Raw genomic sequence first — 19658 nt, forward strand, 5'->3', positions numbered from 1 at the left:
AAAGTTCCAAATTACAAAAGCCGTGGTTCCTGTACCAACAGTGTCTTTGACACATATTGTGTGCTCAGTAAGTGTGTGTTCGTGAATAAACATTTGAATGAATAAATGAATGCCCATTGATGAACTTCTTTAGAAGAAGCAAATCTTTAGTTTATTGAAAGTAGATTTTAAATATGGCCTAGTATGACGTCTTTTTATTTAAAAAAAATGTGTAAGATTCAGAAATTATTATTTATACTTAGAGGTAGGAATGGAATAATAATAGATTCATTTGCTATCATATTACTTAGAAACACTTAAATATTACTCTCACCACATATTGTAAAACACATGCTTTGAAGGCAGATATCCTGGATTTGAATTCTGGGTCTACTCCTGACCAGCTGTATGGGCTTGGGGAAGTTCCTTATTTCTGTGCCTCCTTTTCTTCCTGTGTAAAATACCTAATATAATTACCTACGTTTATAAGATTGTTGTGAGGCTTAAAATACCTAGAGACGTAGTGAAGTGTTCATAATAATGCATAGTAGCTGCACAGTAAATCCTCAAAACACTACTATCATGATTATTAAGAAAGGGTTTCTTTCATATAAGAATTTAGTTTGAACCCTGCAAATAGGTTTTAGAGCCAGTAAAAGCTTGTTTTTATTGAAAGTGCTAACAAAAAAGTGTGGTATATTTCTTTGTATCAAATAATGTAAGTAACATTATGATTTTCCCTTGCTCTTTGTCAATTTGATCTTAATGTTTTGTTAATATTATTAATAATATGTTTAGATATGATTTAGATATTCTTTGTATTTTAAGTATTTAATGTTTGCCTGAAAAGAATTGGTTTTTTTCTTTTTAGACCTGCAAAGAAAACATCTAAGGAAAAGAAAGAGGTAAAAAAAATATATATATATATATAATTTTATTTCATTTATTAATTTTTTAATTTTTACTTTATTGTATTATTTTGATAAATAATATTTATCAGAAATATTATTCCATGGTAAAAAATTACTTTAGGGAAGGTATAGTGACAAAATAGAGGAATTTCTATTTGTTGTGAAAATGTTATTCAGAAACACTAGTTATTGATAAAGGTTGTTTTGAGAAAAATCAGTTCTTTAAAAAAGTACCTATGTTTTTGCTTTTATAAGAAGATGGGTATTTATCATCTCTCTACACTTAGTATATTTTATAAATATTTGGGGGACATTTTGAAATTATTATTTATTTGTAGATCAAAAAGCAAATTAATTTTACGGATGACCTTGATGACTTAACCCCATTATCTGGAACAGCTTCAGAGGATTGCAAGCTGCCTTGCTTTGATTTTAGGAGTTGCATGTTGCTAATTGAACAACTTGGCATGGATTGTAAAGGTAGGACCGTGGTATAAATATAAAGCCTTTATATGTATATTACTGTAGTAATATGTGCACATCTTGTCTAGTGCTGTACCACACAACACTGATCTGTTATAGAGCTACTCATCTCACAAATATGTTTTTCATGAAGACAGAGAACTGCTGAGTACTCTCAGCCAAAGAGCTATAATTTCCACTATACTTTTCGTCATGAAAATGGCACACCGATGTGTTTGTTGACTCTGCTTCTCTTCTATGCCTTCACCCAAGGTCAGGTTACCAGTATTTTTCTCCTAGGATACTGAAATAACCTCAGGACGGTTTTCCCTGTCATTCCACCTCCCAGAATCTTGGTCTACGCTGCAACCATAATCATATATTTTTAAAAATTTATATTTCGTCATGTTACCCCCTTGCTTAAAGCTTAGCTTTTACTTCTCATTGCTCTAGCGTGAAACACCACGGTCCTCAGCTTCATCTTGTACTGTTTCATATCCTTCTTTCCATCTGTGTCTCAGCCAGTAGTTTGGATGATATTTCCTATAATAGAGCTTCCTCCCCACCCCCATAGATTTAGTTAGGTAACTGCATGTATATGAAGTGTATAATTTGATAGTTTTGACATATGTATACTCCTGTGAAACCATAACCGTGATTCAGGCAGTTAATATATCTATGACCCGTAAGTCTCATGTTTCGTTATATCCCCTTATTACGAAACTACCAAATTGCTTTCTAAAGTAGTTGCACCATTTTCCATTCCCACCAGCAGTGTATGGGAGTTCTAATTTCTCCCTGTATATTCATGAACACTTAATATTGTCAGTTTTTTAAATCTTAGCCATTCTGGTGGGCATGCAGTATATATATCATTACGGTTTTAGTATGCATTGCCCTAATAAGATAATGTTGAGCATATTTTTATGTGCTTATTTGCCATCTGTGTATTTTCTTTGAACTGTCCAAATTCTTTGTCATTTTAAAAATTAGGTTGTTTTCTGATTTGTTGAGTTTTGAGAATTCTTTGTTTATTCCAGATATAGTTTATCACCTATTTTTTGGCAAAGATTTTCTCCCAGCCTGTGACTTTTCATTCTCTCAACAGTGTCTTTTGAAGAGCAGTTTTCCTTTTTGGTGAAGTCCAGTTTATGCATTTGTTCTTTTATGGATTCTTGCCTTCGGTGTTCCTATCTAAGAAATCTTTGCCTAGCACAAGGTCAGAGGATTTCTCTCATGCTTTCTTTTAGAAGTTTTGTAGTTTAAAAGCAAAGCTTCATAGTTTTAGGTCTTAACGTTTAGATCTGTGATCCATTTTGTATTCTTTTTTTTTTTAAAGATTTTATTTATTTACTTGACAGAGAGAGAGGACAAGCAGGGGGAACAGCAGACTGAGGGTGAGGGAGAAGCAGGCTCCCCACTGCACGGAGATCTGGACATGGGGCTCGATCCCAGGACCCTGGGATCATGACCTGAGCTGAAGGCAGACGCTTAACTGACTGAGCCACCCAGGCGCCCCCATTTTGTATTCTTTTTTATTTATGATGCAGAGTATGGATCCAGGTTCATTCTTTTTGCGTATGGATATCCAGTTGTCCTAGCACCGTTTGTTGAAAAGGCTGTATTGTCTTTACTTCATGCCATTTGCATCTTCGTCAGGATCAGTTGACCATATATGTGTGGGTTTATTTACGGACTCTCCTCTGTCCCATTGATCTCTTTAGCCTTCATTACACCAATATCATGCTGTTTTAATTACTACCAGTTTATAATAATTTTTGAAATCAGGTGGTTAGGGTTAGTCCTCCAGTTTTGTTCTCTCTCAGGGCTCTTTTGCTATTCTAGGTCCTTTGTGTTTCCACATGAATTTCATTTATTTATTTTATCCACATGCATTGTAGAATCCACTTGTCATTTTCTAAGAGAAAAAACTCTGGTGGTCTTCTGAAAATCAGGTTTGGATTATGTTGAATCTACAGATTAATTTTTTTTTAAATGATTTTTTATTATATTATGTTAGTCACCATACAGTACATCCCCGGTTTCCGATGTAAGGCTCGATGATTCATTAGTTGTGTATAACACCCAGTGCACCATGCAATACGTGCCCTCCTTACTACCCATCACCGGTCTATCCCATTCCCCCACCCCCCTCCCCTCTGAAGTCCCAGTTTGTTTCTCATAGTCCATAGTCTCTCATGTTTCATTCCCCCTTCTGATTACCCCCCCTTTCTTTATCCCTTTCTTCCCCTACCGATCATCCTAGTTCTTATGTTCCATAGATGAGAGAAATCATATGATAGTTGTCTTTCTCTGCTTGACCTATTTCACTTAGCATTATCTCCTCCAGTGCTGTCCATGTTGTAGCAAATGTTGAGAACTCGTTCTTTCTGATAGCTGAGTAATATTCCATTGTATATATGGACCACAACTTCTTAATCCAGTCATCTGTTGAAGGGCATCTCGGCTCCTTCCACAATTTAGCTATTGTGGACATTGCTGCTATGAACATTGGGGTGCATATGGCCCTTCTCTTCACAACGTCTGTATCTTTGGAGTAAATACCCAGTAGTGCAATGGCTGGATCATAGGGTAGCTCAATTTTTAACTTTTTAAGGGACCTCCACACTGTTTTCCAGAGTGGCTGTACCAACTTGCATTCCCACCAACAATGTAGGAGGGATCCCCTTTCTCCACATCCTCTCCAACAATTGTTGTTTCTTGCCTTGTCTATTTTTGCCATTCTAACTGGCGTAAGGTGGTATCTCAGTGTGGTTTTGATTTGAATTTCCTTCTACAGATTAATTTTAACAATACTGAATTTTTCAACCCTGAACAGAGTATATCTCTCCATTTATATAAGTCTTCTTAAATTTTCTTGGTAATAGTTTATAGTTTTTTACGTCTAGTTCTTTCTATCTTTTATGATATTACCTGTGATTATTTTTTATTTTTCAATGCAGTTTTAATTTTTAATTAATAATTAAAATTAATTTTTAATTTAAATTTTAAATTTTAAATTTTGATTGTTTATTCCTAATGAATAGAAATACAGTTGATTTTTTATAATGATTCTATATCCTCCAAACTTGATGAGTTCATTTACTAGTTCTAGAAGCTTTTTAAAAAATTCTGTCAGATTTTCTACATAACCAAAAGTTATCAGACTTGTTTTTGACTACTATTTTACTAATTTCTTAAGGTGGAGCCAAAGGTCATCAATATGAGACTTTTCTTCTTTTTTAATACATACATTCAGTGTTATAAATGTTCATATGAGTGCTGCTATAGCAGGATTCCAGAAATTCTAATATGTTATGTGTTCCTTTTCATTCAGTTCAGAATACTTTCTAATTTCTTTTTTCATTACTTCTTTGAGCCAGAGGTTATTTAAGGATTTTATTTATTTGAGAGAGAGAGAGACAGCATGAGCTTGGCGGGGGGAGTGGGGAGAAGACTCCCCTCTGAGCAGGGAGCCCAATGTGGGGCTTGATCCCAGGACCCTGAGATCATGACCTGAGCTGAAGACAGATGCTTAATCAACTGAGCCACCCAGGCACTCTGACCCAGGGATTATTTAGATATGTATTAATTAGTTTGCAAATATTCAAGTATTTTCCAGAGCTATTTTTATTCTTGATTCCTAATTTGATTTCTCTGTGGTTACAGAACGCACTTTTATGACTTAGTCCTTTTGACTTACCCCTCTCATTACAATTTATTTTGTGACCCAAAATATAGTCTCTTTTGTTAAATGTTCTATGGAAACTTGAGAAGAATGGTGGTGTTCAAGTCTACATTCTTGCTGATTTTCTGCCTGTTGAAATCTCAGACTATAATTGTTAATTTGCCTGTTTCTCTGCAATTCTGTCAATTTTTGCTTTATGTATTTTGAACCTATTAATAGACGTGTAAACATTTAGGTTTGTTATGCTTCTTTCAGTTGACCCTTTTATCATTATAAAATGACCTTATTTATTGCTGCTAAAGTTTTTTGCTTTGCTACCTATTTTGTCTGGTATTAATATAGCCACTTAGGCTCAGCCTTCTTTTGTCAAGTGTTAGTGTGGTCTATCATATTTCTGGCCTTCTAACAAATTTGTGTTAAAGTTCATTTTTTGTTATAGGTGGCATATAATTAGGTCTTCCTTTTTTTTTTTTTTAAGACTTTATTTATTTATTTATTTATTTATTTGAGAGAGAGAGAGAGATAGCCAGCAAGAGAGGGAATACAGGCAGGGGGAGTGGGAGAGGAAGAAGCAGGCTCCCAGCGGAGGAGCCTGATGTGGGGCTCGATCCCAGGACTCCGGGATCACGCCCTGAGCCGAAGGCAGATGCTTAGGACTGAGCCACCCAGGTGCCCCTAGGTCTTCCTTTTTTATCCATTTTGAGAATCTGCCTTTTAATTGAGGCTTTTAGACCATTTTCATTTCATGTGATTGTTAATGTAGTTGAATTGAATCTGTGGGCATGTTGTTTGACTTCCATTTGTCCTTTCTGCTGTTTGTTCCCATTCTCTTCTTTTTCTACTTTCTTTTAGATTAATGAAGTAATTTCTATGATTTAGTTTTATTTACGTGTGTGTGTGTGTGTGTATGTATTTTGCTTACTCACTATAACTCTTTAGTTTTGCTATTTTAGTGATTAGGGTTTAAAGTATATGATTTAAGCATCACAATCCACCTTCAAGTAATGTTTTACCACATCATATGCAGTTTAAGAAAATTATAATAGTTAACTTCCATTTCTTCTCTCCTAGTCAGATCCTTCTGGATCTGTGGGAGTATAGTTTTCATTAAGTTTAGAAAGGTTTTGGTCATTTTTCCTTTTCTTTTTTTTTTAAGATTTTATTCATTTATTTGAGAGAGAGAAAATGCACAAGCAGGGGGAGGGGCAGAAAGAGACGGAGATTTGCCACTAAGTAGGGAGTCCGATATGGGGCTTGATCCCAGGACCCTGAGATCATGACCTGAGCTGAAGGCAGACAGACACCCACCGACTAAGCCACCGAGGTGCCCCAGACATTTTTTGTTCAAATATTTTTTTCTGGTTCCTTTCCTCTGCCTCTTTGAGGAATTGTAGATTAGCCACTTGAAGTTTTCTCACAGTTTTCTGAGGTCAGTTGCAGTCTTTTATTTTGTGATGTCTAATATGTGTTTATTCCTATCCAGTGTATTTTTCATGTCTGACATAATTTACATCTCTGTAAGTTGTATTTGGTTTTTTAAAAATAGCTTCTATGCCTCTACTTACCTTTTTATGCTTTCTTTTGAGATATAGCTAAGTTGATTACAAACAGTTTGACCCTTTCCAGTCCTATTCTTAGGAATTGTTAGGTGAATCCAGAGTAGTGCTCAGCCTAGAGCTCATTGTTCCCCACCGCTGAGGCAAGACCTACTACTGTATTCATTGTGCTACAGGTTATGAGTTTTCCCAGCATGGCTAATGGGAATCGATACTATCCCTGGTGCTGTGTGAGCACCAGCGGAGCCCTCTGCAGATCTCTAGAGTTCTTTCTTTGTTCTGCTTTCTTCTCGCCGGTGTTTTGACCTCTGATCTCTATCTGCCTTGGTTTCACCGGATTCTCAGTTCCGTCATCTCAACTCAGGGAATCTGGTGGAGTCTATCTCAGTTTTTTCGCCTGTGTCATGGTCGGTGGAAATTCTCCCAAGGCAGTGAGTTCGGGTATGTGTTAGGCTAACTTCTTTTGTTTTCAGGGATCATTGTCCTTCATTGACTGAAGTCTTTTGTCTTGAAAATAATTTGAAAATGTATTTTATCTTTTTGTGTTTGGCTTGTTTCAGGTAGGAAGGTAAATCAGTACCTGTTACTCCATCTTGGCCAGAAGCAGATTGCAATGGAACTTTGGCACATGCTGTAGGCTGTCTTGAATGCTCTTCTTCCTCCTTTGCTCACTTGCTTCCTGCTCCTCCTTCATTTCTCAGAATAGTTCTCTCTTCCTCGGGGAATCTTCCCTTCCCAGGGTAGATCACGTTATGTTATGTGATCCTAGAACTCCGTTTCCTTATAGGAACTATCTGAATTTGTAATTGTCGTTTTATTTGTCTTTCCCTTTCACTAGACGTGAAGCTAAATAAGAGCCAGGGATCTTATCTGTTTAATCTGCAGAGCTTAGTATAATATCTTTTTGTTTTTTAAGATTTTTTTATTTGAGAGAGGGAGAGTGCACAAGCTGGGGGAGGTGCAGAGGCAGAGGAGAAGGGAGAAGCAGACTCCCCGCTGAGTAGGAAGCCCAATGCAGGGCTTGATCCCAGGAACCTGAGATCATGACCTGAGCTGAAGGCAGATGCTTAACCGACTGAGCCACCCAGGTGCCCGTATAATATCTTTTATATTGAACTCATTCAATATATATTTGTTTAATGTATGAATGAGTGAATGTGAAAGCACACAGTCCTTTACATGCAAAAAGTACTCATATTTTTTTCTTTTTTTTTAAGATTTAAGTAATTTATTTCAGATAGAGCATGAGTGGGGGGAGGGGGGTGAGAGAAGAACAGAGGGGGAGGGAGGGGGCGTGGAAAGAATCTCAAGCAGACTGCGTGCTGAGTGAAGAACCCCATGCGGGGCTCAATCCCAGGACTCTGAGATTATGACCTCAGCCGAAACCTGACTCGGATATTTAACCAATTGAGCCATCCAGGTGCCCTATATATTCTGTTTCTGTTTTTTCTCTGTTGTAGATTCTGTTAATTTATTAAAAATTCAGAATGTGGTTTGTTCATTTGAAAGATTATTAGAACTTAAAAATGATCACTGTGAGCAACTTACAAGAAAAAATAAAGAATTGGAAGATTCGGTTAATGGTCTACAAAAGGAGCTATCACAAACAAAAGAAATTAAATTGCAGTTGGAGCAGCAAAAAGTGGAATGGGAACAAGAACTCTGCAGTTTGAGGTATGACGTCTTGGTTTCAAGGAAGTATTTGAACTTTTATTTTTTTATTATTTTAAATAGGCTCCACACCCAGTGTGGGGCTTGAACTCACAGCCATGAGATCAAGAGTTGCATGCTCTACCGACTGAGCCAGACAGGCACCCCTTGAGCTATTGACTTTTATACTACAGATATGTAGGAGAAGTTTTGTAGTTGCTAACTTACCTTCTAGGATTTTATAGGGAAGAAAATGTCTTTAGTATTGTGAAGTATGGGATTCTTCTGAATAATACAGCAAGTTCTTAACGGTGAATACTTCTACAAATAATTTAATGTATATTCCAAATCATAATTTTAATGACCATATAGAAGTCCATCATATGGAAACCTCATTATTTAACAAATTGAATTTTGGTCAGTTTTCGTTTTTCTATACTTTAATTAAAGCTGTAAGGAATGTCTCTTATATAAATCTGTTTCTACATTTCTGGTTAACGTACTTGGAATACATTCTTCAATATAGTATTGGTTACTTAAAGTATAAAAATTTTTAAAGAATGTCTTCGATCCTATTTTTAAATTGTTCTCAGGGAAGTTTATATTAATTCGTATGCCCGTGAACAGAGTATAACATGGCCATTTTTCTCAAGACAGAAAAATGTTTAAAAATTTATTCAGTTTTAAACATACGCAGCGATTAAAAAGTAACATGGAAAATGATTACTGCTCAAGTTGCTCAACATCTCTCTTATATGTAGGTAAAATTAATTCAAAAGTCTGTGCTGCAAGCACATATTACTCTTTATTGTTTACTTAATTAATATGGATCCTGTGTTGGTCTAGAAGGGGTTTTCAAATGATTTATAAAGTGGATAATAGGGGTTCCTGGGTGGCTCAGTTGGTTAAGTGTCTACCTTCGGCTCAGTTCATGATCCCAGGGTCCTGGGATCGAGCCCCATGTCCAGATCTCTGCTCGGCGGGGAGCCTGCTTTTCTCTGTCCCTCTGCCTGCCACTCCACCTGCTTGTGCTCTCTCTCTCTGTGTCAAATAAATAAAATCTTTAAAAAAATAAAATGAATAATAATCAACAAGGTCAACTGAGAGTATTGCAGAAGAAGAAACATAAAATGTATAGGGCAACAGATATTAGACTCCCTAGCCTAGTCCTGGATCACAGTAATCTGCAGGGGTATGTTGTGCAAATGACATCAGCAGATGCTGTCTTACACTGCAAATTATTTTTAGAGGTACCTGTGATGTTTTGTGAAGTAGAAATCTACTTCTAGTGAATTTATAAACAGCAATTTCTCTTTTTAATTAGTAACTAAATTATTCTAATGGAAGAGTAATTATGACTATGCGGGAAACGATAATTTTCAATTCTAACTTTCTTGAATAATTTCAAAATTTCTTTCCCTACAATATCTACCAGAGTTATTGACTAAAGCTTACTACTAAACTGCATAATGCTTTCTCATGGCTTCTTTTCAACTCTGTGTATCTTTTGGAAGAGATTGAAGTGAGAAATTAAAACCATGAGCCCTAGAAAGGAAAAAATTAAGAACATAGAAATTTCGGGGTGCCTGGGTGGCTCAGTCGTTAAGCGTCTGCCTTCGGCTTAGGGCGTGATCCCAGCATTCAGGGATCAAGCCCCCCATCAGGCTCCTCCACTGGGAGCCTGTTTCTTCCTCTCCCACTCCCCCTGCTTGTGTTCCCTCTCTCGCTGGCTGTCTCTCTGTCAAATAGATAAATAAAATCTTAAAAAAAAAAAAAAAAGAACATAGAAATTTCATTTGGACAGTAAACCAATATGGAACCAGATCATGAAATGAACTTTTTATTGCTTACAAAACAAATTTTAAAATAAGTCCATTTATTTGCAGGTTTTCCTTCAAAAGAGAAAAAGAAAAAAGAAGAAATACTGATATGTTATATGAAAAAATTAAGGAGCAATTAAAAAGAACAGTACAGCAGTATAATAAAGAAGCTGAACTGAAACAACAGCTTGAAGTTACTCTTCGGACACAGGATGAGGAATTGAGGAGTGTAAGAAATAATTTGAATCAGGTACATCTTTGATAAAAATTGTGTATTTCCATCAATATTATTTATAATATCCCTTTGATTTAATGTATATTATTTAGATATAAAATAGATAAAAAATTCAGTTTTATCCTAATAGGAACTATGATATTTATAGCTAAAATTAATAGCTTATTGGAAGCCTTGGCTTCTCATATATGCTGTATGTATATTTTCTGAGTTAAGGGATGGAAAGTAAATTGAGATAAATGTGAATGCTGGCTCTTTTTTTTTTAAGATTTTATTTATTTTTAGAGAGAGAGCATGAGCAGGGGAAGAAGTAGAGGGGGAGGGAGAGGGAGGGAAAGAATCTCAAGCCGACACTGCGCTGAGTGCAGAGCCCAACGTGGGGTTAGATCTTACAACCCTGAGATCATGACTTGAGCCAAAACCAAGAATAGGACACTGAACCAACTGAGCCACCCAGGCACCTCAGTTTTGGATTTTTTATGTGAAAATGCAGGCTAAATCACCTTGAGACTATGATGGAACTAGTTAAATGTTTTGTAAAGAAATTTTATTTCACATACTGTATGTACCTGTATTTTTACTCTATGACAAATTTAGCTGTCATTTAAATTAAAATTGGAGTTATTCATGAGCAGGATAAAAATCCTGTCTTTACAAAGACTACTTCTTTTGAACATTTTTTTTAAGTTCTCTTAAGCTTTTGACTTTCTTTTTTAATGGTGTGATCCAAAATCCTAGTGAGAATAGGTCTCTAGGTTGTAGAAGAACAAAACGACACAAGAAACACTTTTCTCAAGAACAGAATGCCAGAATATTACAAGACGGAATTCTAAACCATCACCTTTGCAAACAAAAGGAGCTAGAAAAGGCCGATAAGAAAATGCATTCTGGGGGAGGGGGGGTGGGGTAATGGGATAGACCGGTGATGGGTAGTAAGGACGGCACCTATTGCATGGTGCACTGGGTGTTATACGCAACTAATGGATCATCGAGCTTTACATCGGAAACCGGGGATGTACTGTATGGTGACTAACATAATATAATAAAAAATCATTAATTAAAAAAAAATAGAGCCAAAAAAAAAAAAAAGAAAATGCATTCTGGGGTATTTTCTTTAGTCATTTTGAAGTACATGTGTGTATGTATTTGTATGTATACATATCTTATTTTCTGAAATTACTATTTTTTCTCCATGTATGCATATATATATATTTTAAAAACCAACAGTGTAGATCATGGAAAGTATAGAGGATTTTTAAAGCATATATATATATATATAAAGCATATAAATATATATATATATATATACATACACATGCACACACACACACACACACACATGGGGGACATAAGGGGCAGTGACATTTCTGGTCCAGTGGCTAAAGTAATAGTCTCAATTTAAATGCATTTGTCTGCAAGCGTCAAATAGTGACATTCATAATGTCCTCATCCAATGGAGAGGCTTTTATTATTTTCCATAAGAATTGATGAGCTTTCCATAAGCTCAAAACTATTGCTACTGATAACATATGTTTCAGTTTTGGGGCAGTTACTTCATCACCTCTGTATTAATAGAGAGTTTAGCTTAACGCTTCCACTGACGAACAGGAGGAAAAGTGTAGCCTGTTCAGAGACTTTCTTTTGGATGTTAGTGTCCTACTTTTGAGAAAAGTAGCAATTTGCTCCAAGTGGTATCCTATTTTATTACAAGGTGCTTTTGAAACAATCATATGCTAATGATAATTAATTGATGAGTATTTTATTCCTAATAAAACAGCTCAGTGTATTTCCCCCCATTTTGTATTTCTTACCATTTTAAACATCATGAAGAGGAAATAAAATTTATTGGAGCAGCAAATAATCTGATGATTTTTCTAAGAGCTGTATACATTTTACCTTATTTACCACCAGTATTTTGAAATATAAGGCTCCTTTTGTATTGATGATTTCCACTAGAGAAGAACTGCAGTTTGGTGCAAGAGCACTAGTAGTGGAGTAAGAAGACCTGAGGAAAGTCCTGCAGCTCACTTACTATTTTTAACCTCTCCATTCTAGAATTGTGATAACTAAAAGTGGTCATTGAAGTATGTAGAAGTGTTTATAGTGCAGTGCCTGGATTTGTCGGTTGTCAGTAGATGCAATTCTTATAACTGACTATAGAAATGTTAGAAAACTGGAATTCTGTGGAATATTGTCAGGAAAAAAGAATTTTAGGAAATTTAATCTGTCCAAACATATGCAGAGCTAAGGATTTTACTGTGGGGTAGCTGTGTTAGATATCAGACTGTAAACTCAATGTTTAGTGTCGTCAGATTTATTAATCTTTTATTTCAAGCTTTCTGGGTTTGTTGTAAATCAGAGAGAGGCCTTTCAATTGTGAGATTCTTAAAAATTCTGTCGTGGTTTCTTTTTTCCTCTCATGTATTCATTTTTTTCAATTAAATTTTTGAACCTTTGGGAATTTAGGCTTGTATAAAGTTTGAGGTTTGGACCCAACTTTATTTCTTTCCCGTTGGATATCCACTTACTGCAACCTGTTCGTTGTATAAACATAGGTTATTCTTTAATTTCAGAGAACATCATGATAATGTCATTTTATTGAGTTCCAGCTAAAAGTCTCCTTTGTTTCACTTAGATTTTTAATAGTCATGGAAAAGAAAAAGGTCTGTTGCATAAAAACCACAGGTGTCAGGATCAACTTGCCATGCTAAGACTGGAAATAGGCACTATAAACAATCAAAACCGGGAAAAAGAAAAGAAGTACTGTGAAGACATTGCAATTATAAAAGAGAAAAATGCCAGCCTTCAAAAGACCATAAAACTGACCGAGGAAACATTAAGAAAAACAATATTCCTGTATAGTGGACAGATTAATGCTCTGACCGCTGAGAATACAATGCTAAAGTCAAAATCGGAGGGCAAGGAGGAAAATAAGGAAAGACTGGATGCAAAAGTTGAATCATGCCGAGCTAGACTAGCTAGTGCTATACAGGATCGTGATCAAATTCAGACATCAAAGAGAGACCTAGAACTTCCTTTCCAGAGAGCAAAAGATGAATGTGTTCCTCCTGTGCAGGAGAAATTGAATTTCGATGTGTCTAACCTGAAAGATAACAATGAGCTGCCTTCTCAGAATCTTTCGAAAGGTGACGGTCAACTCAATACTTTAGAAATTGAGCTCCGTCACCCAAGAGATGCCCTCAGAGAAAAGACTTTGGTTTTAGAACGTGTACAGGGAGACCTAAGTCACACACAGTGTCAGAAAAAGGAAATTGAACACAAGCATCGAAATGAACAAGATAAAGTGAATAAATACGTTGGACAGCAGGAATCCTTAGAAGAGAGATTATCTCAACTACAAAGTGAAAATACGTTGCTTCAACAGCAACTAGATGATGCTTACAACAAAGCTGCCAGTAAAGAAAAGATAGTAATTAATATCCAAGACCAGGTTCAGGATATTCTAGAAAAACTTCAGGCTGAAAGTGAAAAACAAGGTCTTATGTTGGAAGAAAGAAATGAAGAGTTAATGAATGAATTTAATCTTTTAAAAAAAAGAATTTATTAGCATCTGACTCTTGGTTTTGGCGTGGGTCGTGATCTCAGGGTTGTGAGATCAAGCCCCGCGTTGGGCTCTGCACTCAGTGTGGAGTCTGCTTTAGTTTCTCTCTCCTTCTCCCTCTGCCCCTCCTGCTCATGCTCTCTCTCTCTAAAATAAATAAATCTTTAAAAAACATATAATAATCTCTAGCGTGTTTTTTTAAAAGATTTATTTATTTATTTATTTGAGAGGGAGAGAAAGCATGTTATGAGCATGAGCAGAGGGAGAGGCAGATGGAGAGAGAAAGGGAGAAGCAGACTCTGCTGAGCAGGGAGCCTGATGTGGGCCTCGATCCCACGCCCCTGGGGTCATGACCTGAGCCCAAGGCAGACTCTTAACTGCTGAGCCACCCAGGTGCCCCATCTCTGGGGTTTTTATTTTTATCTGTTGGCTTAAATATAAGTTGCATTTCCATAAACAATAAAATGGGAAAGAAGCAATGACTAAGAGAAAGGATATAAACAAATATTTGAGCTAAACCAATCTATTGCTTCTATTTCTCGTTTCAGTATGTGCAACGTTCTCTGCTTTACTCACTCTTGGAACTTAGAATTCCAACACGACCACTTTGAGATATTTTTAAAAACAAATATTTGTATTTCATCACTTTTTTCCCTTTATTTTTAAACAGAATTATTTTTAAGGATTGATTCATTTATTTAGAGAGAGAGCATGAGCAGGGCGAGGGGCAAAGGGAGAGAGAGAGAGGGAGAAAAGCAGACACCCCACTGATCACAGAGCCTAATGTGGGGCTTCATCCCACGACTCCAAGATCATGACCCAAGCCAAAATCAAGAGTCAGAGACCCAACTGACTGAGCCACCCAGGCACCCCCTCCACATTTTTTTTTTTTAATCACCATTCTCACATGTTTCTGTTGAGTCAAACCTTCGTATTGTGTTTAATAAAGTATGGTACATTTGATGTGTATGATTTTTATAATGTAGGTAGTAGCATAAACCTTCAGCAAATCTTCAGTATTTCACTTGAAGGGAGAAAACTGACTTTTGAGGTGAATTGAATTTTACAAATAGACAAAAATCTCAAGATCGCCTCCTTTAAAAGAAAAAGTAGCAAAGCACCTCGTCCCCAGTTAAGGTATTAACTTACTGTGTCAAGGTCACACTTTTAATATATCTGATTAATTTAATGAATTTGATAACTTACCTGATTCAGCATTAAGGAATTGTATCATCTCTTTTGGTGCCATAAAATGCTAGGCAATGCCACTTCAGGAACTTTGGCCAAATCATTGAACCTTTTATGGTTTTACTCCCATTATCAGCAGAAAATGGGATTGAAGGTGACAGTTACTTTTATACCCTCTAGCTAAAAAGTGTTATGGTTATTGAATGTGGAATTTGGGGAGCATGACTCATTTCCCAAAATTCTACACTAACATCAGTTTCGCTCTGTTCTTTTTGTGTTGTGGTGACCTTTGGTTCATATATTTTAATGAACACTGTCAATTTTTGATAACCCTAGGATCCAAATGAGAAAAGAATTGTAAAAGGCAGTTGGGGAAAGAATAGCTCAGTGCAGAAAGAGGAAAGCTTCTTATTTGTGCCTGGAGCGCTACAATGTCACATCCTTTAAATCTGGCTGTTTATGCAAAATCCAGGTGGTAAAGACAGAAGATGACAAATCTTGTGTCTTTGTCTTTTTATTTCTTTGTATCTGCTGGTCAGGTGGGGTGGGGTGGGGAATGTTAGGTATCAAAGTGTGGATATGAATACAAAATGTAGAAAGCCCTTTTTAAAATTTTGGAAAATTCTGCTGTTTCCATTTTTAAATTTTATTTGTTTATTTTTTAAAGATTTTATTTATTTGTCAGAGAGAGAGCGAGCGAGAGAGAGTGCACAAGCAGGGGGAGGTGGTGGCAGAGGGAGAAGCTGGCTCCCAGCTGAGCAAGGAGCTGGCTGCTGGACTCTGGACTCGATCCCTATGACCTGAGCAGAAGGCAGATGCTTAACCAACTGGACCACCCACATGTCCCAATTACGCTGTTTTTATTCAAATAGAAATGAAGCAGAATTTATAAAAATTGCAATTACTGGTAATGATAAAGTTAAACACAAAATATTTTTATCGATTACAATTATGACAAACGAGGAGTCAAATGAATGAATTAATGAAAAAAAGTTCTGGGATGCCTGGGTGGCTCAGTCGGTTAAGCATCTGCCTTTGGCTCAGGTCATGATCCCAGGGTCCTGGGACTGGGTCCTGCATCGGGCTCCTTGCTCAGCAGGGAGCCTGCTTCTCCCTCTGCCTGCACCTCCCCCTGTTTGTGCTCTGCCTCTCTCTCTCTGACAAATAGATAAATAAAATCTTTAAAAAATTTATAATTAATGAAAAAGTTCTTTTTAATGAGTAAAGTAGTAACAATTATCCTTAGTATCAAACTTCCTTTAAAGATGGTTGAAGAAAGGAAGAGGCACGAAAGTGATAAATTGGCAGTATCAGAAAGCATATATGCCGCTGCTGCTACTGGACTAATTCAACAAAGAGCGAGTGGAAAAACTGATAACCACCTATGTCCTATTATGGAAGATGAAGATTCTGATGGGTAAGCCTATAGCAATATGTAAATAGTAGGTAATTACTATTTTCCTAGGAAACAAATTCTAGTTGGAGCTAACATTCATGATTAACAACTTTTTATATTTTTAGTAAGGCGATTCCATCCTGGGTGCTAATCAGAAAAATGCAAATAATGTGATACCATTTTTTGCAGTCATAGTGATAAATATTTTATTAAAAAAATAATAACCAAAATTAGCAGATGTGAGGGAAAAGGCATTCTTATACACTGCTGTTAGATGAAATTGGTAAATCCTTCCTGCAGGGTGATTTAGCAGTGTGTTTCAAAAATTTCAAATATGCTGTCCCTTTATCCCAACGGCTTCATTGCCAGGACTAGATCCTATAGGAAAACATGACTTGTGTAAACACACACACACACACACACACATACACACACACACACACACACACATACACACATACATTCTAAGGACATTTATTATACATTATTATATGTATAAAATATGACAGATATGTTAAGGATATGTATTATAGCATTCTCATATCAAAAAGTTGGAGCTAGTCTAAATAGCCATCAATTTTCTCCCGTATAAGACAAGATAGTATGTGACCATTTGAAAAAATGAATTTAGGTCTACAGTGTACTGATTGTTTAACAAGGTATATTTAAAGTGTTTGGCTTCATGTCATGTCTTATGCAAATCTTAGAATACTGTTACTATCTGCTGAGTTGCAAGAGGAAGTTACCTGCTACACTGGTGCTCTAACATAATTACCAACAAAATTGCTAGTTACTAGGTTTTTGGTTTTGGTTCCTAATGCAGGAGTGATCAAATGTTGGGCCCTCGGATTGATCTGAATATTACCAAGAGATTTCATACAGCGATTTGTCCCATATTCTATGTAAACATTTGATTTGATGACCCCTGTGCTGTAAGCCAAGATGTTGCTAATGCAGTGAATCTTCTTTTTAAGGTTCCTTGCATGCATGCTGTTATCCTTCCCTTTTAAAGAGAATATATTTCTACATGCACCACACCAGATTTTTCAACAGTGACTTCGTATTTTATAATTGATAAAAATTTAGTTTACAAAATAGGAATATTTTCTGCATTCCAAACTCCTTTTACTTCTCTTATAGAAGTTTAATATGACTAATTATTTTGAATAGTAGACGATATCCTAGAGTTAGATGATTTTTATCAAGCATGAAACACTGCTGTTGAAACTCAACAGTTTTTCTGTGGTCTTTCTAAGCATGAGAAAAAAATGACAATCGGGTTATATAATACATATCTAGAAAATTTTTAAGGAGTCTTTTGGATGTATAATTTTGTGAATTATTTAATGGCTTGGCCTGCGTTGTTTTTTTTTTTTTAAGATTTTATTGATTTATATCAGAGAGAGAGAGAGCAGGGGGAGAGGGACAAGCAGACTTGGCACTGAGAGCCCAGCCCCATGCGGGGCTCGATCCCACAACCCTGAGATCATGACCTGATCCAAAATCAAGAGTCAGAGACTTAACCGACTGAGCCACCCAGGCGTCCCCTTGGTCTGTCATTTTTTTAAGAAACACTTAATGCTACATGTATGTAATTTTAAAAACTTCAAACTGTTACAAAAATACTACATCATCATTGTGTAAGGATTGAACTAAACTAAAAAGAAAAATTATCTATGATCATTCCACTTAGCTATGATGTCCTTAAAAGAGCCGTGTACACTCACTGATCCTGATTTCCCTCCCATTTGCTCTGGAATTGTCTCTAGCAGTTTTCACTCCCACTACTCCAGAACTGATTTTTGAAAGGTTACCACTGATTTTCACTTTAATAAATCTAGACGTAATTTCTCAGATGTCATTTTATTTCAGCTGTCGTGCCTAGAAAACGTTCTAGCATATGTAGTTCTATTCAATAAATGTTTATTGAGTGAATGGCGTTTCACCTCCATGTATTGTTTTTAACATGATACTAATTCTCCCTTAAACAAAAAGAAAGTTTGACAGGGGTCCGTTCTGACAATTTAACCCGCCAGTTATATGCAATTTTTTAAATCTGGGGGCGCCCAATACTGTGGTTACTTGTTACTTATTTTTTTACTGGTATTTATGTTAGTTGTAATCATGATAAAATGGATCAAAGGAATAGCAAACTTCATTTATATTTTATTAAGGAAAATGAAATATGGTGGTAAATTATTATAGGGCTTTAAAAATTCTTGCCAGAGGATTATGAGCCCTCAATATCCGAAATAAAAAGATGAAGTTGGAATTTATTGCCTACTAGTAAGAGAGCTCTGCTGATCGCTTACAGTCTTTTCTGACAGAGCAGTCCGCTATTCTTATACAGGGTTTGGGAAGAGTAGAGTTTAAGGTTTGGGGGACTTCCAGAGAATTAACTGGCTTGTCATCAGCTGAAACACCATGGTAATTGGGTGAGACTGGTCGATTGGTTGGCACTCAAGGCATGTGTATCGGAGGGATTTTGTCCCCTCTCTAGGCTTTCTTTTAGAAGGGAGGAGCTGACATTGCTTGGTTGTTGAGTGAGGCCAGCGGGCATTGATCAATTACACACATTTAAAACTGGTTGTGGTGGCTTCTTGTTACCATGGCATCATAGTTGTGTCCCCCCCCACCCTAAGTTTGAGGTGACTGACTAGATGTTTTCTATTTAAAAGTTGTTTCTATCAGCTGTGTTCAAAATGAAAGCGATTTCATATTCTGTAATTATAGATTTCTTGTTGAAATTTGGGTCAAGAAGAATTGTTCAATAATTGCTTTCAGGAAGATCCTTCTTTTTTGGTGTTAAATTTTTTTTTTTAAGATTTTTTGTTTATTTTTCGACAGAGATAGAGACAGCCAGCGAGAGAGGGAACACAAGCAGGGGGAGTGGGAGAGGAAGAAGCAGGCTCATAGCGGAGGAGCCTGATGTGGGGCTCGATCCCGTAACACCAGGATCACGCCCTGAGCTGAAGGCAGACGCTTAACCGCTGTGCCACCCAGGCGCCCCTTTTGGTGTTAAATTTTAACTAGGAGAGTTATATGTGTAACAGTTTTAAAACAATAATTGCTTGCTTTGTTTGTGTTTTCAGTGCTCTTAGGGGCTCATGTTCAATTCCTAAATTGATAATCTCCTGTGGGAAATTTCAGTCTTTTTGTAAATTTATGTAGCTATTTGCTAATAATATTCTCTTGCATGCATTTAGTCCGT

General features: G+C 36.4%; 1 protein-coding gene across 1 annotated transcript in view; it reads left to right on the forward strand.

Annotated features, from left to right (window-relative positions):
* The window catches only part of LOC125280907 (ankyrin repeat domain-containing protein 26-like), a 414415-nt gene that overhangs the window by 134947 nt on the left and 259810 nt on the right, over positions 1-19658 (forward strand). Inside the window, exons 41-45 of the mRNA XM_057304708.1 lie at positions 851-884; positions 1229-1370; positions 8057-8270; positions 10133-10316; positions 16317-16468. Coding sequence (XP_057160691.1) covers positions 851-884; positions 1229-1370; positions 8057-8270; positions 10133-10316; positions 16317-16468 — 726 coding nt within the window. The remainder of the gene's footprint in view (positions 1-850; positions 885-1228; positions 1371-8056; positions 8271-10132; positions 10317-16316; positions 16469-19658) is intronic.

The sequence above is a fragment of the Ursus arctos genome, unplaced genomic scaffold, assembly GCF_023065955.2.
Source record: "Ursus arctos isolate Adak ecotype North America unplaced genomic scaffold, UrsArc2.0 scaffold_30, whole genome shotgun sequence".
NCBI classification, from domain to species: domain Eukaryota; kingdom Metazoa; phylum Chordata; class Mammalia; order Carnivora; family Ursidae; genus Ursus; species Ursus arctos.